The 26,245-nt window shown below is 56.8% G+C and overlaps 3 protein-coding genes across 5 annotated transcripts; 2 read left to right on the top strand and 1 right to left on the bottom strand.

Annotated features, from left to right (window-relative positions):
• Positions 1-119: 119 nt before the first annotated feature.
• Positions 120-5,612, top strand: YBX2 (Y-box binding protein 2). Its single transcript, XM_025428632.3, has 9 exons — positions 120-411; positions 1,007-1,070; positions 2,464-2,497; positions 3,358-3,447; positions 3,832-4,116; positions 4,292-4,395; positions 4,635-4,815; positions 5,086-5,170; positions 5,306-5,612. The coding sequence occupies exons 1-8, from the start codon at positions 135-137 to the stop codon at positions 5,134-5,136; spliced, it is 1,086 nt and encodes a 361-aa protein (XP_025284417.1). The 5' UTR covers positions 120-134; the 3' UTR covers positions 5,137-5,170; positions 5,306-5,612.
• On the bottom strand, positions 5,411-12,196 carry SLC2A4 (solute carrier family 2 member 4). 3 transcript variants are annotated; one of them, XM_025428627.3, is made up of 11 exons: positions 11,905-12,196; positions 10,469-10,585; positions 10,192-10,364; positions 9,979-10,103; positions 9,751-9,866; positions 9,495-9,657; positions 9,224-9,411; positions 8,963-9,067; positions 8,753-8,854; positions 7,672-7,875; positions 5,411-7,241 (listed from the first exon to the last, which is right to left on the bottom strand). In XM_025428627.3, the coding sequence occupies exons 1-11, from the start codon at positions 11,935-11,937 to the stop codon at positions 7,035-7,037; spliced, it is 1,533 nt and encodes a 510-aa protein (XP_025284412.3). In that variant the 5' UTR covers positions 11,938-12,196; the 3' UTR covers positions 5,411-7,034. The 3 variants fall into 3 exon arrangements, with proteins under 3 accessions (XP_025284412.3, XP_025284411.3, XP_035572270.2); XM_025428626.3 differs by lacking the exon at positions 11,905-12,196 and adding an exon at positions 11,083-11,214; XM_035716377.2 differs by lacking the exons at positions 9,979-10,103; positions 10,469-10,585; positions 11,905-12,196 and having other exon boundaries at positions 10,192-10,314.
• An 11,555-nt stretch (positions 12,197-23,751) lies between these two features.
• On the top strand, positions 23,752-26,023 carry CLDN7 (claudin 7). The gene is made up of 4 exons (XM_025428639.2): positions 23,752-24,434; positions 25,169-25,333; positions 25,455-25,539; positions 25,636-26,023. Exons 1-4 carry the CDS (start codon positions 24,212-24,214, stop codon positions 25,796-25,798), a joined length of 636 nt encoding a protein of 211 aa, XP_025284424.1. The 5' UTR covers positions 23,752-24,211; the 3' UTR covers positions 25,799-26,023.
• Positions 26,024-26,245: the final 222 nt, after the last annotated feature.

Genomic DNA, 26,245 nt, shown 5'->3' with positions numbered 1-26,245 from the left:
GCGGGCGAGGCTCGGGGCGCGAGGACCGAGCCGGGCGGCGGGTTCGCGAGCCGGGGGGAGGGGCCGGGGCGGTGGCGGCGGCGGAGGAGGCGGAGGCGGAGGCGGCGGCGGGGGCCGGTACCGGACCCGGCGGGATGAGCGAGGCGGAGGCGGCAGCGGTGGCGACAGCGGCCCCCGCGGCGACGGTGCCCGCGACGGCGGCAGGGGTGGTAGCGGTGGTGGTGCCGGTGCCCGCGGGGGAGCCACAGAAAGCAGGCAGCGGGGCGGGCGGCGGCGGGGTCGGAGCCGCCTCGGGCCCCGCTGCTGGGACCCCCTCGGCGCCGGGTCCCCGCACCCCTGGCAACCCGGCGACGGCAGCCTCGGGGACCCCCGCGCCCCCGGCCCGGAGTCAGGCGGACAAGCCGGTGCTGGGTGAGGGGAGGGCGCGTGCCAGAGCGGCTCTACGGGGTCGACGGGCTGGGGGAGGGGCGTCGCGGAGCCCACGCGATGCAGGAAGCCCCCGGAGGCTGGCCTGGCGCCCGAGGCTCAAAGGACTAGCTGGGCCAGGGGGCGGCTGACCAGAGTGGGTTCCCCTGGTGGGCAATCCTGCCGTGCCTTCCCGACTGGTGCCCTGGGCACGCCCCCTGCGGCGGGAGGCTCGGCCTAGTCCCAGCCGAATCCCAGCCTGGGAAGCAGGTGCACCGGGAACCCTTTCTTTGGGAGGGCAGGAACCGGTGGGCCGGGTGAGTACCTGGTTCTAGGTGAAGGGCCGGGCTTTGTGGCTCAGGAGAAATGTGACTTAGAGTTGGAAGGGTCTCGAAAGCCTGAGCCCCCTCTGTGTGGGCGCCTCCGTTTGGTGGACCTGGGATCAGAATGCCTTAAAGCTAGCCACTGGGTGAAACCCGGTGGCTTGAAGTTAAGCTTAATAGGTAAAGGGAGGTAGATTCGATTTGGAGTGTTTCCAAACTGAGCCCAACCCCATCTCTTCCCCCCACCTTACTGCCCCCACTGCATCTCTGCCTGGCAGCCATCCAAGTCCTGGGCACTGTCAAATGGTTCAACGTCCGGAATGGTTACGGATTCATCAACAGGTATCTTAGAAACCCAGGGAGGGGGTGGCAGGGGTGTCTTCCAATCTGGCCCGTGGGACTGGACACCTTCCCCACCTCCTCTCTACCCCTGCTGAGGCACATGGTTGCAATGTCCAGCTGACGCTGATTGAAAGCATTTAACCGCCGCACAAATGGGGGCAAGATGAGCCTCCTCCACATCTCCGAGGGCAGCAGAGAGTTAATGATCTAGGAACTTGGCAAACCTGGCTCGGAGCCACCTGGCTTGCCTGTCTCACCTTGTGGTTTAGTTTGCTTCGCCTTTGGGGCAGAATGTACCTGCTGTCTGTGCCTCAGGGCTCCGGGCTGGAATCCTCCCTCATTTCCTGTTTGGGGCGGCTGGAGGAGCACTCCCCTGACTCATCTCCCTTAGAGGGCTGCTGGCTCATTTGAATCCCCCCACCTGATGGGGCTGTGGGCTGGTGAGGGGGGTGGCTGTTGGGGAAGGAAGCCAGCCCTGCCGGTTCCCTTCAGCTGGGCAGCCCCAATCCCCCCACCCCCATCACTACTGGGAGGGGCAGTAGTGGCAGATTCTGAGCAGAGCCAGGGCTCCCCCAGTGGGCCCTTCCCCATGTCCGGCAGCCGGCCTGGCCCAGCCCTCCTGGGAGGCCCTGGTTCCCTCTTAGCAGCCTGACCTTTGTGCAGCTCCAAGTGCTTTAAAGCTGGAACATTTGATCTAGGGAAGGATCCCTCTCTAATTCTGGAAGCTGAGGGCTCCTGGGACGTTCTGAAGGAAAACCTTCACATCCCCCCACCCCTGCCATGGGGTGCTGGGATCAAGTGGGGGTAACGAGCAAGTCATGATAGAGAATGGCCCAATACTCTTTCTCACTCTCAGTCTCTCAGTTTGTTGAGCCCGGGGCCTGCCCCTGGGGCTCACCTCCTGGCTGAGGGTGAGAAGCAAGTCCTGGGGGAGTTCCGAGCAGGATCGTGCCAACTTGTCCCATTCTCAGACTTGTTCTGCACCCCTATCCAGGCTGCTCTTTATCCCCCTTTCCTGACTGCAGAAGGGAAGGGCTGAAGAGGGATTTTGCAGCCATGGTGGGGGTTGGAACAGAGGGGTGTTGGCCTGGAACAGTTAGACTGAGCACTGCCAGGCTCTAAGGTGCCCCAGGAGCAGAGGGGCGAGTCCTCAGCAGGTGCAGAACTTGCCTGACTTCTTCAAGGTGACTTTGCCTGTCCTCCACCCTTAGGGAGCTCAGGGCTTTCGCTGAGGTTTTTGGTATACTTCTCACCAGTCTCTGGCTCTTGTCACACTGGGCCCCGTCTACCCCCAAGGAGTCAGGGGAGGCTGGTGAGGGTGGGCCTGCTGCTTTTAGGGCCGGGCTGGGAGGCCTCACCAAGAGCACCCCATAACCAGCCCCCTGTTCTGCAGGAATGACACCAAGGAGGATGTCTTTGTTCACCAGGTAAGAGCTAGGTTGGTTTGGGGAGGGTGTGGAGGGAACCCACCCTCTCTCTGAAGGTCTTTGCTGTAATCCTTAGCAGCACACAGCGGTTTCCTGCTCTTCCCCTCACGACAGCATGGCCAGGAGAAATGGCTTCCCCTCCCCCTCCATCAGGTGCCTGTATTCCCCACCATTGGCCCCACTTGTGTCAGGTTGTGTCTGTGAGGAATGAACTTGTTGCCCTCTGGCCGTGGCATGCTCACTACCTACACCGGGACCTGGTAACACAAGGACGAGTCCTAGGCAGCATGCGGAGGGAGCCGACACAGGCTAGAATACTTGGGTGTGGTGGTTCTCAAAGTGCTGTCCCCAGCGGCAGCAGCATCACCTGTCGTGCAAACTCTCAGGCCCCACCCCAGACCTGCTGGCTCAGGCCGACTTGGGGGCGGAGCCCAGCAATCTGTTCTAACGAGCTCTCCAGGTGATGCTGATGCAGGCCCCGGGGTGAGAACCACCACTCTGGTGGCAGAAGCTCTGAGGTAAGCAGCATGGTGCGTTTTGCTGGCTTTGCAACTTAAGACTGTCTCTGCCTTTTGTTTCGCTGAGTTCCTGTCTCTGGCCTCCCTCTTCAGAGCCTCTGAGGGGTAAAGGGAGGAGGGAGTGTGTTCTGGGGACCGGGCTCGGGGCACCAACACTGGGAGGCGCCTCCTGGGTCTTGGCTTATCCCCTACTAAACTTGGCCCGCCTCCACCCTCACCCTCGGGCTGGGCCGCAGGGATCGTCGCTGGTGAACCGAATGGAGCAGGGTGGCGGACCCAGCAGGGGTGAGGGAGGCTCCGGGCTCCCTGCCCTCACCTTTCTCCTCGCCTTTCCCCTGCCAGACGGCCATTAAGAGGAACAACCCCAGGAAGTTCCTGCGCAGTGTCGGAGATGGGGAGACGGTGGAGTTTGATGTCGTGGAGGGAGAGAAGGTTCGGGCTGCCGGAGAGAGCCCCCCCCCAGAACCCCCTTCCTTGGGCCAGTCAGCCCAGGCCATGGGAGGACAGCACTGCCTTCCCCACCCTGGTGTCCTAAGGACTGAGTCCCTCTGGTCACTTGATGACATTTGGGTTTCTTTGTCATGCACCAAGCACTCCCAGTCTGTTTTCCACGTGCCATGTCCCCTAAGGGTCCTGAGTCCACAAGGGTCCAGTGGCAGCAGCTACCCTCCTGGAAAGTCCCCTGGAGGAGGCCAGGAGACAGCAGCCGAGGAGGAACTGAATGGGGACCTTGGTTAGAAGAAGGGGAAGCAGGTTTGGGGAGGTGTGTGTGGCTGAGTGGGCACTCACTGTCCTCCCCACCTGCTTTCTCCCCAGGGTGCAGAAGCTGCCAATGTAACTGGGCCCGGGGGCGTGCCAGTGAAGGGCAGCCGCTATGCCCCCAATCGTCGCAGGTTCCGCCGATTCATCCCCCGGCCTCGTCCAGCTGCCCCGCCACCCATGGTGGCAGAGGCTCCATCAGGTGGGACAGAACCAGGCAGCGAGGGGGAGCGAGCTGAGGACTCTGGGCAGAGGCCCAGGCGGCGGCGCCCACCTCCCTTCTTCTACCGCCGGCGCTTTGTGCGAGGCCCTCGGCCCCTCAACCAGCAGCAGCCTATAGAGGTGGGAGTCCTGGGACGCAGAAGCTGCTAGCACACCTGGGAGGGAGGGGGCATCCGTGAGGACAGAGACCTCCGGGGCTCCCGAAGAAGGGGAGGAGGGCCGGGATGGGTCCCCGAGGCTGGGATCCTTGGCGACAGGTGTTGCCCCAGCTCCCCCAGGTCTCGTGTGTTCCTAGGGCACTGACGGGGTAGAGCCCAAAGAGACCGCTCCATTGGAGGGAGACCAACAGCAAGGAGATGAGCGGGTCCCCCCTCCCAGGTTCCGGCCTAGGTACCGAAGGTGAGACCCCCTTTCTGGGCCCAGCTTCCCCTTGCCTTCCAGGACTGGTCCCAGTGGGAGGGGGCATAGCAAGTCTTGGTGGCAGTGGCAGGGGCCTGGGCAGCTCAGTGGTGGCTGCTTAGGTGCCCAGGGAGACGGAGAGCAGGCCAGGCCCCCTCTGCCCGGGAAGCCCTGGGAGGGAGGGAGACAGAACACACGGGCTCCCTGCCCCCTCCAGGGTCCCCCACTTGTCTCCCCAGGCCTTTCCGCCCCAGGCCACCCCAGCAGCCTACCACAGAAGGTGGGGATGGTGAGACCAAGCCCAGCCAAGGCCCCACTGATGGTTCCCGGCCTGAGCCCCAGCGCCCACGAAACCGTCCGTACTTCCAACGGCGGCGGCAGCAGCAGCCCCCCGGACCCAGGCAGTCCACAGCCCCAGAGGTGAGGGCCTGGGCTGCTAGGACTGGAGAGTAGGAGTAAAGGCCCTGCCTGTTCCCCACACACACACACACACCAGTGAGCCAGGTGGCCCGGTCCACCACATCCAGCAGGCGCCCCCCACCCCCAGACACCCCTCTCGCTCTCCCTGGAGTCACGGCTCCACTTGTGAATGTGAACTAGGGAGGAATGGGAGGAAAAAGGTGGGAGAACACTGAAGTTGGGGGGTGTCAAGAATGAGAGGGTCCAAGTGACTGCCCCCCTTCTCTCCAGACCTCGGCCCCCATCAACAGTGGGGACCCCCCCCCCACCATACTGGAGTGACTCCAACATGAAGGACCCCCAGAGCTACCATCTGGTGAGTTGCTGTGCCTGGGGCGGGCTCAGCAGAGGGGGGCCCTGGGGTGCAGGGAGGGGTCACAGGCTGGGAGCCTGGGGCACACGGGGGCGGGGGTCCTCCAGTCACATTAGTCCGTGTCCTTCTTTCTCTCAGGTTATCTGCCAGTTTTTCCAGCTGCCTTCTACCCAACCCAGCACCCCCTCCCCCTTCCCAGAATTCATGACATCAGAACACCGGCTTTCCCCTTTTCCTTGAGACTCAGGAGGGCCGAAGCAACAGCCTTTTGCTTTTTCTCTCTCCCCTACCAAGGGGTGAAGGAAGGGATCCATCCTATTGTTCAGAGGCACCAGCTCCCTCCCCTAAATCAGGCTGAGAAGGAACCAGCCAGCTCTTACCTCCTCCTGGTTGTTTTCTTTCCCACCCCAGTTTATTTTTTGTCTCCCCCCCTCCCCACAACCCCAGCCCCTACCTCTGAAGCCATTTTATGAACTGTCATGTGCCACCTGAGCCTCCAGTAAAAACAAAAAACAGGCTTTCCCCGTGGTCTTGGTCTCTGCCTCTTCTCTGTGGAGAATTGTTGGTAACTCCCTGCTGAAGGGGGCGGCAGAGGATGGGGCGCAGGGGTGGGGGGCAGGAGGCAGGGCCGGGGTGTCTCTAGGCCTGCAGCTCTGGGCTGTGAGATTTCACTTCTCTCAGCTGAAACCTGGGGCTGACCTCTCCTCTGCAGAAAGAGGGTTCTGGAACGTGCCCAGGGCAGCTTCTGCCACTTGGGGCTAAACTTACTGAGCATTTACTGTGTTAACAAAAGCAATGATCAGGGGTACCCAGCTGGTCAGTTGGTGGAACATGCAACTCTTGATCTTGGGGTTGTGTGTTCAGGCCCCACATTGAGTGTAGAGCTTAGTTTAAAAAGGGGGGACTGAAAAAATAAAAAGGGGGGCTGACTAGAAGCATAAGTGGGGGCAGAGTGAGCACATCCAGAGGCTTCTTTGGCAGCTGGGGAGAGACGCTCTGGTCCATCCAGCCCCTCCTGGGTGCCTCACAGCAGGATGCCATCACGTACAGTGACTTTATATATCCATCTATACATACATATATACATTTAGTACAACAGACCTTTGGTTTCTTCTCCCCACCCCTTTTGCAAACATATACAAAAATATCTGAAGGCTCCTCCTACCCCGTGTTTACAGGCAGCCTTTCAAATCCTCCTTTCCCTTAGTTGGTCAAAAGCTTGCGGGCGGCACACCCTTCAGGAGGGGCGAGGGGACAAGAGCGGGGCTCCCCCTCTGCGGCCTGGGGGAGCAGGCCCTCTCCCCTTGCATGGGCATATGGCCCTCCAGTTGAGCGAGAGGGCTGAGCCTGCCAGGAGGAGTGAACTGAGGCCTTGGGAGGTGCGGCCTGTCAGGGGTCAAGACGGGACCCCCTTCACCCAGAGTCTATGTGGCAAGAATTCAGAGAAAGTGCCAGAAAGTAGGAGGAGCCCAAGGTGGCAGGAAGCTGTTTGTCTTCACCGGTCCTGCTCCCTGACCAAAGAGTCGGCCCTAGGGCCTCTCCTCCCTGCAGCCCCCTTCTCTAGCGAGGGGCGAGAATATTCTGGAGCTGAGGCCGGGTGCGGGTGGGGTGGGCTACAGAGGAGGAAGGGGATGAGTGGCCAGAGTGGTCCACCCTGATGGCCACAGCCTAACCATGACACATAAATAATCCAAGAGTCACACGAGGGGAATGAGGGGGTGCTGAGACCACCCTTCCCTCCGGCTTCCCAGTTCCATCAGGAAGTAACAGGGAAGAGAGGGCAAAAGTGCTGCATAGGAGAGGTCTCCGGTGGGGGGCGGTGGGGGGGGGGACGAGAGCATAGCCCTCCCACCCCTGCCCTGGCCCCTCAGTCATTCTCGTCGTCAGGTCCTAAGTAATCGAGTTCCGTGCTGGGCTTCACCTCCTGCTCTAGAAGAGACGGTGTCCGGCGGAAGTCAGCCGAGATCTGGTCAAAAGTCCGGCCTCGGGTTTCAGGCACTTTTAGGAAGGTGAAGATGAAGAAGGCGAGCAGGAGAACCGCGAACAGAAGGAAGACATAGGGCCCCATGGCCTCCTGGGACAGGTGAAGAAAGAAGTGTTGAGGAAGGGGAGGTCCTGGCGGCAGGGGGGCTCCACAGACATCTCCACAGGCAGATGGCTCCTCTGTGGGGCAAGTGAGACCCCAGGAACAAGGGAAGAAAGGCGTCTCTGTGCCCCACCTGCTATCATCACCCTCCCCTGGTTGGAGAGCAGTAGCCCTCTGCAGTACAAGTGTGCAGCTGGTAATTCTGGTCTGTTCTGGCACAGTGGGTCTTGAACACCCCTCTCTCAGTACCCCACATACTTCAGCCCCCTTCCGTAGTGGTTGAGCAGGTGGTTTTCAGGGCCCATAGGGCCCACCAAAGTGATCCCCAGACAGGAGTGGGGAAAGCAAATGGGCTGGCTGTGACTTGCTGCCCTCTGGCCTACGGGGTGGGAGTGGGGACACGGGCCAGGGCACCTACCGCGATATACTGGAAACCCATGCCAATGATGAAGTTGCTTGTCCAGTTGCAGAAGCCAGCCACGGCCATGGCGGCTGGGCGGGGGCCCTGGCTGAACAGCTCGGCCACGATGAACCAGGGAATGGGGCCTGGGCCAATCTCAAAGAAGGCCACAAAGCCAAAGATGGCCACGATGGAGACGTAGCTCATGGCTGGAAGCCGCTCCTGGGGCAGGCAGGGAGGGAAAGGACTTCAGGTCATGTCTCTCTGGATCTTAAGTTGCCCTCAGTGCAGAGACCTGAAAACCCCTCCCAGCAGCTCACAGAGGAGCCTGCCACCCTAGGTGACAGCAGGCCTTTCATTGACCAGTTCTGAGTGTTGACCCTCAGCAGGCTGCCCTACTGCCCTACTCGGGGCACAGGCAATGTTAACACCCTCTTGGATGTTAGGATGGTCAGTGCTCTCTTGGTTCTAAAAATTGGGTCCCAGGGGCGCCCAGGGGGCTCAGTGGTTGAGCGTCTGCCTTTGGCTCAGGTTGTGGTCCTGGGATTGAGTCCCGCATCGGGCTCCCCGCATGGAGCCTCCTTCTCCCTCTGCCTGTGGCTCTGCCTCTCTCTCTGTCTCTCTCATGAATGAATCAATCAAATCTTTAAAATAAAATGAAGTTGGGGGATCCCTGGGTGGCGCAGCGGTTTAGTGCCTGCCTTTGGCCCAGGGCGCAATCCTGGAGATCCGGGATCAAGTCCCACGTCGGGCTCCCGGTGCATGGAGCCTGCTTCTCCCTCTGCCTGTGTCTCTGCCTCTCTCTCTCTCTCTCTGTGTGTGTGACTATCATAAATGAATAAAAATTTAAAAAAAAAAAAAAAGAAAAATGAAGTTGGGTCCTTAGGAATGATTGTTTCTGAGACTGGACACTGGATTTCCTTCCTGGCTGCCAGAAGTGTGCTAGAGCTTTCTCCCAGAGGGGACAAGAAGTGCAGCCTGGGACCCTCGGGAGCACACAGGCCAGCCCCAGGATCAAAGGCATGTTCCAAGGACACAGCCTCTTGGGGTAGTTCCCATGGGTTGGGCCTCTGGTCCCTTCCTGCTCCCCAGGCCTCACCAGCAGAAGCAGGGCTATGGTCATCAAGATGGCACAGCCACACATTCCTGCCAGGCCCAGGAGATGGAGTGTCCGACGGCCAGCCCGCTCGACCAGGAACACCTGCAGGGAAAGTCAGGGCTTGGCAGGGGCCTCCAGGGCCCAGGAAGTGGGAGGGACTGGGAGGGGCAGCCAGGGGATGTGGAGCCAACAGTGGGTGCCAGCAGTTACCGAGACCAAGGTGAAGACTGTGTTGACCACACCAGCTCCTATGGTCGCATAGGCTGGCTGCCCGACCCCTGCCGTCTCGAAGATGCTGGTTGAATAATAGAAAACCTATGGGGGGAGAAGGAGAGGGGGTGGTGGGCACGTCCCTTCCTTGCAGCCACAACAAGCCCCACTGACCCCGACTCTGGACAGAGGAGGCTTGCTGCCTTTTCCTCATCTTTGGGGCCGTCCCCCTGCCCCACCCAGAGGTTGCCTCCTACATACGGCATTGATGCCTGACAGCTGCTGGCTCAGCTGCAGCACGACAGCGATGACCAGAGGCTGCCGGTGGGTGCGGCTGCCCAGGAGCTGTAGCAGGGACAGGGGCCGCTCCCGCTCCAGCTTCCGCTTCTCCTCCTTCAGCTCAGCCAGTGCCCCAGATACATCAGCCCAGCCGGTCAGGCGCTTCAGACCTGCAGGGGAGGAGAGTCAGGGCTGAGAGGACAGAGAGGGTGCCAGGCAGGACAGGAGCTTGCAAGATGGGGTGGAAGCTCACTCTTTCTGGCAGGCCCCTCTAGGTTCCGGATTATGTAGAGGTAGCGAGGGCTCTCTGGGCAGAAGGGCAGCAGGACCAGCTGCAGGAGGGCAGGCAGCACTGTGATGCCCAGGAGGAGTGGCCATAGGGTGGTAGTGCCCAGCATGGACTCTAAGCCCAGCACCTGTGGGAGAAGCATGGGAAAGAGGGCAGGCCACTCAGCCCCGAGCCCCACTCAACCCCCTGCCTAGCCACCCAGAAGGCCAGGCCCAGTCACCTGGGCGATCAGAATGCCAATGACGATGGCCAGTTGGTTGAGTGTCCCCAAGGCGCCCCGCAGGTGAGTGGGGGCGATCTCCCCCACGTACATGGGCACCAGCCCCGATGTGAGCCCTGAGCAGAGGGAAGAAGAGAGGGCTGTGGGCAGCTGGCCACTCCCACCCCCAAGCTCAGTGCTGGTGGAGGACAGTGGGATGCTGGGCAGGGCCATGCTGCCCGTCGGTACCTGAGTAGGCGCCAATGAGGAACCGCCCAAGAATGAGCATCTCGTAGGAGGCAGCAGCATGGGCCAGGCCCATGAGGGCACCCCCCAGCACCGCCAGGACGTTGTTGACCAGCATTGCCCTCTTCCTGAGAGGCAAAGAGCGAGTGGGAGAGTTCGGGTGCCATGTAGCAGCCCCCCTCCTGCCCAGCCCACCCTCACCTGCCAGCCTCATACCTTCCCAGCCACTGAGAGATGATGCCAATGAGGAAGGAGGAGATCATGCCACCCACAGAAAAGATGGCCACTGAGAGAGCCCAGAGAGTGGTGAGGGTGCCCGGTGGAATGGAGCTGGGCCCCTGGGGCCCCTGCCTCCCCAGCCATGTCTCATTGTAGCTCTGTTCAATCACCTGGCGGGGGTGGGGAGACACGGAGCAGTGAACACTTACAGAGACATCCCTGCCTGCTGTCCCCTGCTGTCCCCAGCCCACCGTGCCAGCCGCAAGCCCCTCACCTTCTGTGGCGCATTAATGACTCCGATGTTATAGCCAAACTGCAGGGAGCCGAGCACAGCAGAGAACACGGCAAGGACCAGGGTCCCAGTGACTCGCTGCTGAGGGGGTTCCCCGTCCTGGGGGGTCAGAAGCAGAGAGGAGGCAGGTCACACGGAATCAAGATTTCTTTCCTCCATCCCGGGGGCCTGGGCCCAGCCAGAGCCTGAAGATGCTGGGTTCCATCCAACACGTTGGGTGAGGGAAACTGGACCATATTAGGAATCGAGCAAGGATCTCAGTGTAAACAGGAGCAGGAAGCACCCAGTAACCAGGCATGAAGGGGAAACTGGATGTCTGAGTCCAGCAAGCTGGGAAATGTTTGAGGGCCTTGGCCTCACCATTTCTAGGTGACCTTGGGGGCAGGCTTGGCCTTAAGACTGGAGTTCAGATTTGTGTGACCTTGGCCAAGTCACTTCCCGGCTCTGGAGCTAGGTTTCCTCTGTGTTAAGGGAGGAGGTAGGGGTGGGAGGTGTTGCCTGCTTTGTGTAGATGTCTGTGCAAGTGAGAAAAATCAAAACCCAATGCTAAGGGTATTCCTGATTGCACTCCATTCCTAAACCTGCCAGTGCCTTACTGTGGGGGCTTCGGTCCTCTTTCCTCCCCTCAGGGCTTCACTCAGCGCGCCACGGGAGGCCCCCAACAGACTCAAGAGAGGTACTTCCGAAAAGGACATCTCGGTCATTCCTCCCCGCATTCAGCCCTTGGGGTGGCCTCCCGTGTCTCCGCCCCGGCCTCCCTTCCCCCTCCAGGCTCCGACGACGCAGGGCGCGGGGAGGGGGGGGGGGCTTCTGCCTGGGAGCGCCGGTGCCCAGGGGATGGGGGCGGTGGCGGCGGTGGCCGCTTGCTGGCGGCACAGACTGTCTCCAAGCGGAAACCTGAGCTGGTGGGGGGGGGGGGGGGGCTGCCACTCCCCTCAGCCCCTCCACCAACCGTGGGGCCAAGGGAAAGTTCAGTGTCCTGGAGGACCGCCAGGGGTGGGGGTGGGGGCCCATGGGTGCCTCCGCTCCTCGAAAAACTTCCCGCGAGCTGGGACACACGGGCAGCTCCAGGGGGACAAGAGTGTCCTGGACCTGCTTTCTGCAGCCAGATCCAGGGGGCAGAGTGTCCCCGATCCCCGTGTGCCGCGCACTGGAGAAGGGGACGAGCCCTGGATTTGGGGACTCCCGCGGCTGCCCGTGCCCACTGACGGCCCCCACCCAGACCCACTCAGCCTCTTCGAAGGATTGGAATCGCACAGTCACGGGTTGTCCAGCCCGGGTATAAATAGCCAGGCCCCCATCCCCCCCTGCCCCCCGCGCCTGCGCAGGGACCGCCCCCTAGCTGACCCCATCGGCGACCCCAGCCCGAGAAAAGTGGGCCCTGTGCCCCCGTCCCGCCCCCGCGTGCTGAACCCTACTTCCGAGCCGATCTGCTGGAAGCCCGACGGCATCTTGTCTTAGGGACCCGATGCGCAGGGACCGCGGTTAACAGGGAGGCGACTGCGAGGTCCGCGGCCCGGGCCTGGCGGGCAAAGGGCGCGGGGGCGCCGGGCGTCCTGGAGCGGCGTGCGGAGGGCGAGCCTGGCGGGACCCACTGTCGCGGGCCAAGGATCCAGAGAGCGGCTGGGCTCCGGGGGATCTGGCGGAACCGGGCTGGGGGGAGAGACCCGAAGAGCCCCCGCTGCCCCCACGGGCCACGCCCTTCGCAACACCCATTGGCCAGGAGCCCGCACACCCCAGGAAGCCACGCCCCTCCCCGCTCTCGGGGTTTGGAAATTTGGCACCGGGGGGAGCGGGCCCGCCCGCGAGGCCACGCCTCCCCAGAGATCCCGGGGAGACACGCCCCGCGCGCGCCGGGCCGCCTCCCGCGGCGAAGTTTGGGGACAGGGGTCTCGGGACCCAGGAGGCCCCGCCCCACCTCGAGTGCACAGGGGCTCGGGGCTGCGGAGGCCCCTGGAAGGTCAGGCGCCGCGGGCTGGGGGGGCGCGGGGTCCGAGAGGAGGGGATGCGGCAGGTCCGCCGGCCCCGGGAAGATTCGCGCGAGGTGGCAGGGGAGCACTGGCCTGGAGTAACCCCCCGCGGCTATTTTTAGCTCCCACGTTGGGAGACGCCAAATGTCAGGTCCCGGGTGTCCCGGCCTGTCCCCGGGCGGGGGAGGGCAGGGCGACGGAGCCTTAAAGGGTCCGAGACACGCTTCCCACGCGGGGCTGGCCCCGGGGCACAAGAGATTCCGTTCCCAGCGTCTTGGGCGTCTGGGCTCGGTGGTCCTCCCTTCGTGTGTCCGTGCTCCAGGCCCTGCCCATCTGTCCCTTCCCCTACACGCGTTCCCCACGCTGGTTCCTGGGGGCGGCCCTAGAGGCCGCTGCTCACACCAACCACGCCACCAGCCTGAGGTCCCCGAGCTGCCTCGAACGTGCCGGCCGCGTGGACCACTTAGACACGCTCTCTGGAGGCCGCTCCGGGTCTGAACCTGTAGCGAGGAGGGCGCGACCTAAGAGTTGGCGCGTCCTGAGCGGAACGCAGCGGTCGGCGCGGCCAACCGGCCTCCGAAGCACGGGACTGTGGTGCCACCTGGAGGGAGAGCGCAGATCCGCCGCGGATGAGGGCAGAGTCGTAGGGTGAGGGGAGGCGTCCCTCCCGGTTCCTCCCCGGCAAGGCTCCCATACGTGCTCCATCTGGAGCTCGGGATCCCAGGGTTGGGCTGCCACCTGCACCGGGCAGCTCGCGTGCGCCGCACGTGCGAACCTGTTCCTCCTCCTTAGGGCCCTCACACCGGTGGATGTCCCGTTGGCCACCCTGTCGCTCCTGTGAGAATACTGGAGGTCGAGCTCCACTCCTCTCCTCTTCCACCCCTGCCCCCCATCCCCACCCTTATCCAGTTATTAACCGCATCGGTGTGCTGACCTCCTAAGCTCATGTTCATCTGATTTTCTCCACCTGTACAGCTGCCACTTGGATCCAGACCATCATGACCCCCTGCTCCTTCCTTCCCCTTAGGAGGAGGGCTGAGTTCAATGTAAAAAAATCACTCATCACCCTTGCCCCAAAAGTCAATGGTTCTTTGCTGCCCCTACTGTCAAGTTCAAACCCATTGGGGCGCCTGGGGGGCTCAGAGGTTGAGCATCTGTCTTTGGCTCAGGGCATGACCCCGGGGTCCTGGGCTCGAGTCCCATATTGGGCTCCCCTCAGGGAGCCTGCTTCTCCCTCTGCCTGTGCCTCTGCCTCTCTTTGTGTGTCTCTCATGAATAAATCAATAACATTTTTTTTAGAAAAAACACCCCCAAAACCAGTTCAAACCCCTTTTCAGAGTGACCAAAGCCTCCTGCCTTCCTTGTCATATCTCTGCCTCACCTTCTAGTTCTACTCAACACCTAACTCCTTATACCCAGAACACACTATGCCATCTCTCTCCTGGGTGCCTCTGATGGACAAAAGCCTCAGGCTGGAATACTGGAGGACTCCTATTCACCCTTCAAAACATGCTCATGCCCTTTGTGAAATCTTTGTTGGCTTCCTCCAGGAGAAAGAAAAGAAAAGAAAAGAAAAAAGAAAAGAAAAGAAAAGAAAAGAAAAGAAAAGAAAAGGAAGAAAGAAGAAAGAAGAAAGAAAGAAAGAAGAAAGAAAGAAAGAAAGAAAGAAAGAAAGAAAAAAGAAAAAAAGCAAACCATGTGTCCCCAGTGTAGTAGAGTGTCACCATTTCTTTCCAATAGGACAGCCTTGAGAGAAGGTCACTTTGTTTACCGCTATGGACCTAGCACCCAGCCTAGCAGTTGGCACCTAGCAAATGCTGAATGGATGAAATGAGGGGTCTGGTCCTTATAGCCAAGAGAGCAGGTTGGGGGGTGATCACACAATGACCCTTCTAGGGGTTTAACCCCCTCCCCACCCCACCCCCAGAAAAGTAGAATCAAAGTAAGTCAGAGCTAGAAGTAGATAGATAGGGTAGTTTGGAAGTGATGGGGAAGTAGAAGAGGAAATGAGAGAGATCAGGAGAGCTGGCAGGGAGGAGGAAGAATGGCCTGGAAGGTGGGAGCGAGGGTGCTGATAGAAGATGGGAAGGGAAGGAGAGGCACAGGACGCAGGGCAGGGAGGGGTGGCGAGGTGAGGACCTTGGCTGGGGTCCGGGGGTGTGGATCTTGCCGAGTGATCTTTGGCTCATTCAATGGAACCAGCTGCAGCCCTTCCTAAACTCTGCCTTCTGCCCCGGGGGGCGGGGGGTGGGGGCCTCATCCCCTTGGGCTTTTGTCTGCCAAGCTCCTGGGACCACTGCCTTCTGCTCAAAGCAGGTAAGAGATTGGCGGGGCCGGGGGGGGGGGGGGGGGGGGGAAGGCAGCAAAGCGGGGGACCCCTACAGGCACACTGGCTCCGGCTCCTACTCCACAGGCCCACTTTGCTTCCAGGTCCTGTAGGGCAACCTTGCTTCTGAACTCCAGCAATGCTGCTGCCCTCCTTGTCTCTTTGCCCCGTGTTGTCTCTAGATCAGGGTCTTATCTGCAGAGGATCGAATTCACGACACAGTTCTTTGGACATTGTGTTCTCTGACCTGTGTCTTATTTTATTTTATTTATTTATTTGTAAGATCTTATTCATTTGAGGGAGAGCACACAACGGGGGGGGGGGGGCGGGCAAAGCGAGAGGGATGAGTAGACTCCCCGTCAAGCAGCGAGCCCAACGCAAGGCCAATCCTGGGACCCTGAGATCATGACCTGAGCCGAAGGCAGATGCTTAACTGACTGAGCCACCCAGGCATCTCCCTTATTTTTATTTTATTTATTTATTTATTTATTTATTTATTTATTTATTTATTTATTATTTATTTATTTATTTATTTATTTATTTATTTATTTATTTATTTAATGATAGTCACAGAGAGAGAGAGAGGCAGAGACACAGGCAGAGGAAGAAGCAGGCTCCATGCACCGGAAGCCCGATGTGGGACTCGATCCCGGGTCTCCAGGATCGCGCCCCGGGCCAAAGGCAGGCGCCAAACCGCTGCGCCACCCAGGGATCCCTATTTTATTTATTTATTCATGAGAATACACAGAGAGGAAAGAGAGAGAGGCAGAGACACAGGCAGAGGGAGAAGCAAGCTCCATGCAGGAAGCCTGACGTGGGACTCGATCCTGGGTCTCCAGGATCACGCCCTGGGCTGTAGGTGGCGCTAAACCGCTGAGCTACTGGGGCTGCCCCTTATTTTTATTTTATTTTACTTTATTTTATTTTATTTTTAATTTTTTTAATTTATTTATGATAGTCACACACACACACACACACACACACACACACACAGAGGCAGAGACACAGGCAGAGGGAGAAGCAGGCTCCATGCACCGGGAGCCCGAAGTGGGATTCGATCTCGGGTCTCCAGGATCGTGCCCTGGGCCAAAGGCAGGTGCTAAACCACTGCGCCACCCAGGGATCCCCTTATTTTTATTTTAAAAGAGATTCTCGGGGATCCTGAATAAGGATTTGTGTGTGTGTGTGTGTGTGTTAACAGCTTTATTGAGGTGTTGACAAACAATAAACTCCACATGTGTTCAAATGTACAATTTGGTAAGTTTTGACAGATGTCTACACCCATGGAACTGTCATCAAGAGAATGAGCATATTCATCTTCCCCCGGCAAATTTCCTTGTATCTCTCTGTAATCCCTCCGCACCGCCCTTGCACCCCACCCTAAGCAGCCAGTGCTGTCCTTATAGAACACTTTGCATTTTCTGGAATTTCATGCAAATGGAAACATACAGAATTTACTCTATCTCTCTTTTTAAAAAAAGTTATTTATTTTAGAGAGAACAAGAGCACGAGTAAGGGGAGGGGCGGGGGGAGAAAGAAATCCCAGCAGACTACCTGCGGAGTGTGGAGCTGATCTCAATCTTGGGCTCCATCCCACCACCCTGAGATCATGACTTGAGCCGAAACCAAGAGTCAGCCACACAACCTACTGACCCGCCCAGGGGCCCCCAGATTGTACTGTTGTCTGGCCTCTTTCACTTTATGGATTTATTTTGAGATTCATATGTGTGGTTGTGTGTATCAAGAGTTCATTCCTTTTTATTCCTGAAGATTATTGATTCAATTATCAATAGTAGCCAGTCTGGTTACCCATTCACCTGTTGCTGTCATTTGGGTCACTTCCAGTTGTAGGCTCCTATGGATAAAACTGCCAGGACCATTCAGGTACAAGTCTTTGTATGGACACTGTGCTTGCATTACTCTTGGAAAAGAACTAGAACAACTAGATTATATTACAGACATATCTGTAAATTTGTATGAACCTGTTTTCTAAAGTGGTTGTACCATTTGTCATTCCCCTCAGCAAGGTGTGAGAATTTCTGTTTCTTCACACTCTCACTAACACTTGGGATGGTAAGGCCTTTAAAAGTCAGAATGGGGGGGGCCTGGGTGGCTCAGTCGGTTAAGTTTCTGACTCTTGGGGATCCCTGGGTGGCTCAGCGGTTTGGTGCCTGCCTTTGGCTCAGGGCGTGATCCCGGGGTCCTGGGATCGGGTCCCGCATTGGGCTCCCTGCGTGGAGTCTGCTTCTCCCTCTGCCTGTGTCTCTGCATCTCTCTGTGTGTCTCTCATGAATAAATAAATCAAATCTTTTAAAAAAAAGTTTCTGACTCTTGATTTAGGCTCAGGCCATGATCTCAGGGGTCATGAAATCAGCCCCACATCTTGTTCCCTGCTGGGCATGCAGTCTACTTAAGCTTCTCTCTCTCTCCGTCTGCCCCTCACTGCTCACATGCTCTCTATCAAAAACTAAAATAAGTAAAATTAAAGAAATAAAATAAGGGATCCTGGGTGGCTCAGTTGCTTGGGCGTCTGCCTTCTGGCTCATGTGACGGTCCTGAGGTTCTGGGATCAAGCCCCCACATGGGGCTCCCTGCTCTGTAGGGAGCCTGCTTCTCCCTCTCCCTCTGCTGCTCCCCCTGCTTGTGCTCTGTCTCCCTCTGGTGGTTAAAGAAATAAAATCTTTATAAATGAATAAATGAATAAATGAATAAATAAATAAATACCAGAATGGAGTATGAGATTTTAATCCAATAAATGAAAATTTCTTTGGATTTGTAATATTTCTCAGTTCAATGGATGAAAGATATGTCTTACTGCAGTTTCATCTGGTGACTTATGGTTTGGAAAATCTGTTGAAACACTTGTTAGCATCCTGGCTTTCTTCTCTTGTAAATGTCCTTGTTGTATACTCTGCTCCTTTTCTCTTGGGAGTTTTTTGTTTTTTAAGATTTTTTGTTTTTAAGATTCTTTTCTCTTGGGAGTTTTTTGTTTTTTAAGATTAAGAGGAAGAAGCAAGCTCTATGCAGGGACCCCGACGTGGGACTCGATCCCAGGTCTCCGGGATCATGCTCTGGGCTGAAGGCAGCGCTAAACCGCTGGGCCACCGGGGCTGCAGTCTTGGGAGTATTTTTCTTGTGACTGGCAAAAAGTTTTTTAAAAATGACATCAGGGGATGCTCAGATGGTTAAATATCTGCCTTTAGCTCAGGTTATGGTCTCTGGGTCCTGGGACTGAGTCTCATGTGGGGCTCATCAGGGAGCCTGCTCCCCTCTCTCCCCCTGCATCTCCTCCTGCTCATGCTGTGTCTCTCTCTCTATCTCAAATGAATAAATAAGATCTTTTAAAAAATGACATCTGTCCTTCGTCAGATTTGCACTTTGCAAATATTTTCTCTCATTCTGTCATCTGCCCTTTAATTATTCTTTGGTGAACTTCAATATAAATCCTTAAATAATAGATTTTCCCCTTATGGTTTGTGATTTGGAAAATTTGCAAATGTTTTGTTCCATCTCTGTACCACAAAACTGTTCTATTCTTTTGCATTTTATTTCAACAACTCTGCAGTTTTAGTCTTCATATTCAGGTGATATTTATTTATTTATTTATTTACTTACTTACTTATTTTTAAGTAACCATTAGGCTACATGTGGGGCTCGAACTCACCACCCCAAGATCAAGATCAAGAGTTCCATATTCTTGGATGCCTGGGTGGCTCAGTGGTTGAACGTCTGCCTTCAGCTCAGGTAGTGACCCCGGGGTCCAGGGTTTGAGTCCTGCATCGGGCTCCCCGCAGGGAGCCTGCTTCTCCCTCTGCCTGTTTCTCTGCCTCTCTCTATGTGTCTCATGAATAAATAAATAAAATCTCTAAAAAAAAAAAAGAAAAAAAAAAAAAAAAGAAGAAGAGATGCATACTCTGCCAACAGAGCCAGCTGGGCATGCCTGTATTTGGGTCTTTTAAATCCATCTAGAGTGCTTCCTTGTTTTGTGTGCTAGGGATCCAATTTATTTTTCTCTTATTGAGCCACATTTACCACAAATTCTGATAAAGTGTCTACCTCTGAACTCCTACTGTGTTCCACTGGTGTATCCTTCCTTTCTTGCATGAATACTACACACTGTTATTGTTGTCATTTTTCATGATGCTTTGTAGCAAGTTTAAATTTCTGGAAGCCCAAGACCTTTCTTGTTACTCTTTCTTTTCAATGGTTATTTACCATTTGTGGTCTTTTACTGCTCCATACAAATTTGAGGGTAAAGTTATTGAGATATATATATATATATTTTAAAAGATTTATTTATTTATTTATTTATTTATTTATTTATTTATGAGAGAGAGAGAGGAAGAGACACAGGCGGAGGGAGAAGCAGGCTCCATGCAGGGAGCCCGATCTGGGACTCTATCCCGGGATTCCAGGATTGCGCCCTGGGCCAAAGGCAGGCGCCAAGCTGCTGAGACACCCAGGTATCCCCTATTGAGATATTTTTAATTTTTTTTTTTAACTTTTCAAAAAAAAATTTTTTTTTTGAAAAGAACTTATTTATTTAGCCATGAGAGACACAGAGACACAGGCAGAGGGAGAACTGGGCTCCTCACAGGGAGCCAGATGCCGGACTTGATCCCAGGACCCCGGGATCACGCCCTGAGCCCCACGAGGCGTCCCTATTTCCCTGTAGTATTGGTCAAGACCTCTGGGACTTTGTCCAAACAAAAGGGATAACAGTGACCTTCTTTGTCTTTTTACCAAAAATAAAAGAGATGAGTATACTTCTTTATCAGGTATACAAATTTCCTTTCTAATCTTTGTTTGCTAAAAGTTCTTATCATCAGTAGGTGTTGGACCTTATCAAATGCTTTTTAAAATTACCAATTGAGGGGATCCCTGGGTGGCTCAGCGATTTAGCGCCTGCGTTTGGCCCACGGTGTGATCCTGGAGTCCCAGGATCGAGCCCCACATCAGGCTCCCTGCATGGAGCCTGCTTCTCCCTCTTCCTATGTCTCTGCCTCTCTCTCTCTCTCTCTCTGTCTCTCATGAATAAATAAATAAAATCTTTAATTAAAAAAAAGAAAATTATATGGTTATCTCAATTGCTAATTTTATTTTTTTAGGCTTACTTTCCTTCTTTCCCAATTTATATCCACAATATAACACATAAAACATTCTCTCTTTTTTTTTAATTTTTATTTATTTATGATAGTCACAGAGAGAGAGAGAGAGGCGCAGAGACACAGGCAGAGGGAGAAGCAGGCTCCATGCACCGGGAGCCCGATGTGGGATTCGATCCCGGGTCTCCAGGATCGCGCCCTGGGCCAAAGGCAGGCACCAAACCGCTGCGCCACCCAGGGATCCCTACATAAAACATTCTCATGCAAATATATTAAATCATTTCTCTCTGTTCTTAGCAAAATCCCAATCCTGGTTAAGTTCGCCCATCCATCTATTTGCTCCTTGAACCCAACCATTCACCTGAAGCTACTAGAGCAAAATAACCACAGTGATGTTGACTGGTCACACTTTAACTCAGTGGCTCTTAACTGGGACCCATTTTGCCTGTCCCTTCATTTGGACATTTGGCAATGTGTCTGGAGCCATTTTAGATTGTCACACTGGGGCACAGAGGAGGGTTCTACAGCATCTCATCAGTGCAAGTCAACAATGCTGCTAAATGTCCTATAATGTACAGGACAGTCACCTACAACAAAGAATTATCTGCTCCTGGGGCGCCTGGGTGGCTCAGTTGGCTAAGCATCTGCCTTCATGCCTCAGCTCATGATCCTGGAGTCCTGGGATTGAGCCCCACATTGGGCTCCCTGGTCAGGGGGGTGTCTGCTTTTCCCTCTGCTCCACCCCACCTCATGCTTGTGCGTGCTCTCTCTCTCTCTCTTTCTCAAATAAATAAATAAATAAATAAATAAATAAATAAATAAAATCTTTTTTAAAAATTCAAAAAAAATTATCTGGCTCCAAATGTCAAAGGTACTGGGGTTGAGAGATCCTGCTTTAAATTAATACTACAAAGTTGCAAAGGCTAAATCGACATGGGATTCCAGCACTTGGACATTCCCTTTACCTACAACATGGTCTTTTCTCTCAGCTGGCTCCTTATTTTATGGTGACTTCCTGGGAAGTTCTCCCTGATGTCTAGAGTGGACCCAACCTCATCACACTGCCCGTCTTATTGCCTTTAAAACATGCACCATGTTCTTTTTGTCCCTGTGGTCTGTTTCCTCCCTCTAGAATCTAAGTGACATGAGTGCAGTGTCCTCATCTCTCCTGTTTCGGCGTCAAGCATGGTGTCTGGTACGTTATCCAGGAACACGGAAAATATCTGCTGAGCAAGTAAATGAAGATATTGTTCACTTTTTGTTTCTTCATTCGTTCATCAAATATTTATTGGCGATAAACCCAGACACATCGACAGTGGGAGACTGACATTGAATAAATAATCACGCAGAGTAAATAGTCTGAAACCATGATATGATAAGAATTTTGAAAGTTAAAGCTGGAGTAGTGGTGATATGACTCAGTCTGGGGCGGGGTGGTCAGGCCAGGCTTTCCAGGAGAAGTGATATATAAGCTGATCCCTCAGGGATGAGTCGGGTAGAGGAAGGCAGGTCAGGAGCACAGAGAAAAGCATCTAGGCATAGGGAACAGAGTGTGTGAAGGGTACTTTGGTGGGCGGGAAAGTAATAGATGTCAGAGGTGGAGAGAAGGCCAGTGGGGCTGAGGCCCGGTCTGATAAGCCACAATATGGCCTTTATTTGCCAAATCCATGGAGCAAGAGGAGCAGAGGCATGACATTGGAAGATTTTACTGATTTAAAAAAAAAGATTTTTATTTATTTGAGAGAGAGAGAGAGAGAGCAAGCAAGCACAAGTAGGAAGAGCAGTACCAGCTGAGCAGGGAGCCCCACGTGGAACTCGATCCCAAGACCCGGGGATCATGACCTGAGCTGAAGGCAGATGCTCCACCGACTGAACCACCTGGCCACTTCAATTTCAAGGATTTTAAATTTATTTTTTTAAAGATTTGATTCATTTATTCATGAGAGACACACAGAGAAAGGCAGAGACACAGGCAGTGGGAGAAGCAGGCTCCCTGCGGAGAGCCTGATGAGGGACTTGATCCCAGGACCCTGGGATCATGCCCTGAGTCGGAGGCAGACACTCACTCACCAAGCCACCTGAGTGCCCCGATTTTAAGGATTTTAAACTGAAAGTAGCAAGACCTAAGTTTGAAACACACACACACAAGTTTCCTTCTGGATAATGGATTTTGGAAGGAAAAGCAGGGAAGCAGGGATGCTGGTTTGGAGGCACTGGTGGTACGCAGGCAGGGGGTGACAGTGGGTGGGCCTGAGGTAGTGGCAGTGAGCTTGGAGACAAACTGGATATAGGATGGTAACAAGAAACATATCATTTTGGAGCCGGAAAGCACCTTAACAAAACCCAACTCACCATTAATCAAAAAAGTAGAAAAATAAAAACGAACAACAAAGAACTCATCGAAGTCTGCATTTTGTAGAAGTGCAGGGAGATGAGCTCAGTCCCGGGGCCCTTTAATATTTTTACTGCATAAAAGGAGAGCCTTACGGAGAAATGTTTCAAAGGGGGAAGACAAACGGAAAATGGGAGAGAGTGGAGGTAAAGAGAAAGAGAAATGGAGAAGAAGATGGGAAGGTGTGAGTCCAGGAGTGGGAGCAGAGGAGAGGAGGGTGCAGAGGGCTCTGGGCGAGGGGGCAGGGGTGTGGTGCGGCTGGGCTCCCGAGAAGGGGCTCCAAGGGCGACTCAGAAGGGGTGCGGAATGGGACGGAGGAAAGGCAGGCAGGGGAGATGACACGAGGCGAGGGCGGGATGAGCTATTGGAGACACTCAGTAGAGATGTCCACAGGGCGGTGGGGGCAACAGTCTGGGAAGCGTGGGAACAGAAGCCCAAGGGCCACCTGGGGTTCTGAGGGCCGCATCCAAGGCCACCGGGGAGCTGGGTGTTGGGGAGACAGTGCCGCCAGAGGATGGGAAGAGCGCAGTCAGGTCTGGGCTCGAAGGAAAAGGAAACGTGTAGTAGGGCTGGAGGGAGGGGGAAGCCAGAAAGTGGATGGGTTCTGGAAAGATTCCAAGGGAGGGGAATGACAGGTGTGGCCAAGAATCTGACCCAGGCCTTACCCTGCTCCCCACCCTCTGCTGAACTTCTGGCCTCCGAGTTTTTGTCCTTTTGCTAGGAAGGAGCCTCGAGGCAGGGGGGACGGTGATCGCCGGTGGGGGTGGGGCGCAAAGGGCCCAGGCAAGAGTTGTGTCAGGGATAGAGATTGGTTCGGAGAGCCATGAAGATGGGGGTATCGGGGCGCCCTGCCTGGGAGCAGGATGTCAGCAGTGGGGCAGCACAGAAGGAGGTGGGCAGCGGGCGCAGGGCGGTGGCTCTGGGTATGGAGACTCCCAGGAGGGTGCCGAAGGCAGCAGGGTTCTGAGGATTGGAGCTGGGGCTCCTGAAGCTGGGGACGGTTGGGATAGCCAACTGAAAAAAAAAGAGCAGAGGGTGGGGGTGAAAGTAGGGCAGGGCCAGGTATACACCTCGAGTAGAAACCAAGAGTCCCTGCGGGAGGGGGGAGGGTAGGAGGAGAGAAGGAGCCCAGAGCGTCCCTCCACAGCTCTGGTTCCATAGTACCCAGGCTCACCTGCTGGGGAGAGGGGAGGGGGCACCCTGGCTCCCGAGGGAAGTCCTGTCTCGAGGGGCTGACTTCGAGCGTGGAACTCCCAAGAAGCCTCCACCTCCTCCCCACCAGCGGCCCGAGCCGGGCCAGAGAAGGGGCGTGACCCTGGCGCTCATGTTTCTTCCTCTTCACCTGGGCCCGGAGGGGTGGGGGCCAGGACTTCCGGCTCAGGTGAGTGTCCCTTTGGTGACGTCAGGTCACCCTCGGCCGCCCCTCCGGTCCCGCCTGCCCCGCGCTCCCGGTGCCCGCGGGGGCGCGCCCCTGACGCCCTACATATACTCAGGTGCGCCGCACCTGTCCGCCCGCACCTGGCTGCTCGCGGCTGAGCAGCCTCGCCCTCTCCCTGCAGCCCCAGGTCTCCCGCCCAGGGCACTTTGGGGACCTCCAGCCTCCAGGACGGCGCGGACACTGCCCGACTGCCTTTTGTGTGAGTAGGGTCGCCCAGAGCGCCGGAGGGGACCGCCCGGCCTTCGCGGATCGCTCTTTGGACCGCCGGTCCTCGAGCGGAGCCTCTTCCTCCAGCTGAGACCCTCGCCCCGCCGGAAGGATCGATTTATTTTCTCCGGGTGACAAAAAGATTTGGGACCACCGACCCAAACCTTCTCTTTGGGTGACTTAAGACTCCGCCGCAAGTTGTCTTTCCGTGGGGCCGCCCCCCAAATTTGCTTTGTTTCACCGCAGGGTCGCCCACCCGGCGTCCCCAACCTCATCCGAGGGCGAACATGGCCAACTCGGGCCTGCAGCTGCTGGGCTTCGCCCTGGCCCTGGTGGGCTGGGCGGGCCTGGTGGCGAGCACCGCCATCCCGCAGTGGCAGATGAGCTCGTACGCGGGCGACAACATCATCACGGCCCAGGCCATGTACAAGGGGCTGTGGATGGAGTGCGTGACGCAGAGCACCGGCATGATGAGCTGCAAAATGTACGACTCGGTGCTGGCCCTGTCGGGTAAGGCCGCGGGGCCGACGGGGCCGACGGGGCCGACGGGGCCGACGGGGCGGCCGAGCCGGGCGGGGTGTGGGGTGCGGGCTGCCGCGGCCCGACGCCCGGGGTTGCTGGGGAGCGGGTGGGGAGGAGGAAGCGGAAGCGGCCGCGGCGGGCAGGGGCGCGGGAGGGCCGCGGGCCCGGGTTCTAGCGGCTGCTCGTCGGCCTGCGCGCCCCTTGGACCCTCCCCCGCCGCCCCGCGCAGGTGGCGGCCTCCGCCTCCCGCCCTTTTCTCCCGGACAAAAGGTGGCGCGCGGCGGAGGCCGCAGGGTCGGCGAGGGGCCGTGCGCTCCGTCAGACGGGCCGCCGGCGGCGGCCTGTAATCTTATCGGCCGATTAGCTGAAGCCACAAACCCGGTGGCCACGATAGCGGGGTCAGCGCTGGGCCGCGGGCCAGACCGTGTGGCCCGCGGGGGTCTCCGGCCACCGCCTCCGCTCCCTCCGCTGGGCCCGTCCTCCCCTTCCCCCCAAACCCCGGGCAGTTTCATCGAAACCCTTGCGCCCCGGGCGGGTCCCATGGCCGGGAGAGGGCGGGGCGGGGCGGGAAGGCCGCGGAGCCGGGAGGGGCAGGATCCACCGGCTCGGTCCGAGGCCGCCGCCGGAGGGGCCCCAGGCTGGAGGGGCCCCCGGCTGGCGGCCCGAAGGCGGGAGCCGCGCACACTTCCCGCAGTGAGGGCGTCCTAACCCCTGCTCCGCAGCGGCCTTGCAGGCCACCCGTGCCCTGATGGTGGTGTCCCTGGTGCTGGGATTCCTGGCCATGTTTGTGGCCACGATGGGCATGAAGTGTACCAACTGTGGGGGAGACGACAAAGTGAAGAAGGCCCGAATAGCTATGACCGGAGGCATCATTTTCATTGTGGGAGGTGAGCAACAGGCCCCAGGTGGGCTCAAGGGCCTTCCCCTTGTGTCCTGGAGTGAGGGTGCACCAGGTGCTGGTTTGGGGTCACCTAATACACCCGAACCACTGAACCACTCTATCTCCAGGTCTTGCTGCCTTGGTAGCCTGCTCCTGGTACGGCCACCAGATTGTCACGGACTTCTACAACCCCCTGGTCCCCATGAATATTAAGTAAGTATGAGAGCCTTGCCTCTTGAGGGGACATAGGTCTACGTTCCTGGTGTCTGGAAAGGCAGGATTTCTGACCCCAACCCCCTCTCTCCGTAGGTACGAGTTTGGTCCTGCCATCTTCATTGGCTGGGCAGGGTCTGCTCTGGTCATTCTGGGAGGTGCCCTGCTCTCTTGCTCCTGTCCTGGGAGCGAGAGCAAAGCTGGGTACCGTGCACCCCGCTCCTACCCTAAGCCCAACTCTGCCAAGGAGTACGTGTGAGCTGGGACCCCCCCCCAGCCCCAGCCTGGCAGCCTCTGGTGTGCCCAGGTGCTGAAATGACCTGGGGGGCAGAGCTCAGCCCATGGGTGGGGTGTGGAACTGGAGCCTCGCCTCATCACCCCGCACACCATGTACAGTTCCCAGGGTGGGGGTGGGGTGGGGTGGGGGAGACAAAAAGGGAGGATGTGCTTTTTGTACAGTAATAAAAAAAGTATGTTTTGGAAAGTACGTTTCTTTTTTTTCCCCGTCAGGGCCTTTACTTTCTTCCACCCCAAATCTTTGCGGGGAACCTGGAACCTTTAAATGTGCCGGCTTCCGCTTAAAACATGTACTGTTCTCTCTGCGCCACTGTTCCTTGTCACTCAGGCCCCAACACTGCCCACTGACTCTAGAAGACTGAGGTGCTTGGCTTCCCTCACCTCTTCCCATTCTTCAGTCCCTTCCACT

This window comes from Canis lupus, chromosome 5 (assembly GCF_003254725.2).
Source record: "Canis lupus dingo isolate Sandy chromosome 5, ASM325472v2, whole genome shotgun sequence".
Taxonomy (NCBI): Eukaryota; Metazoa; Chordata; class Mammalia; order Carnivora; family Canidae; genus Canis; species Canis lupus.
The sequence above is the reverse complement of the archived record's forward strand: the minus strand, read 5'-3'. Positions and strand labels throughout refer to the sequence as shown.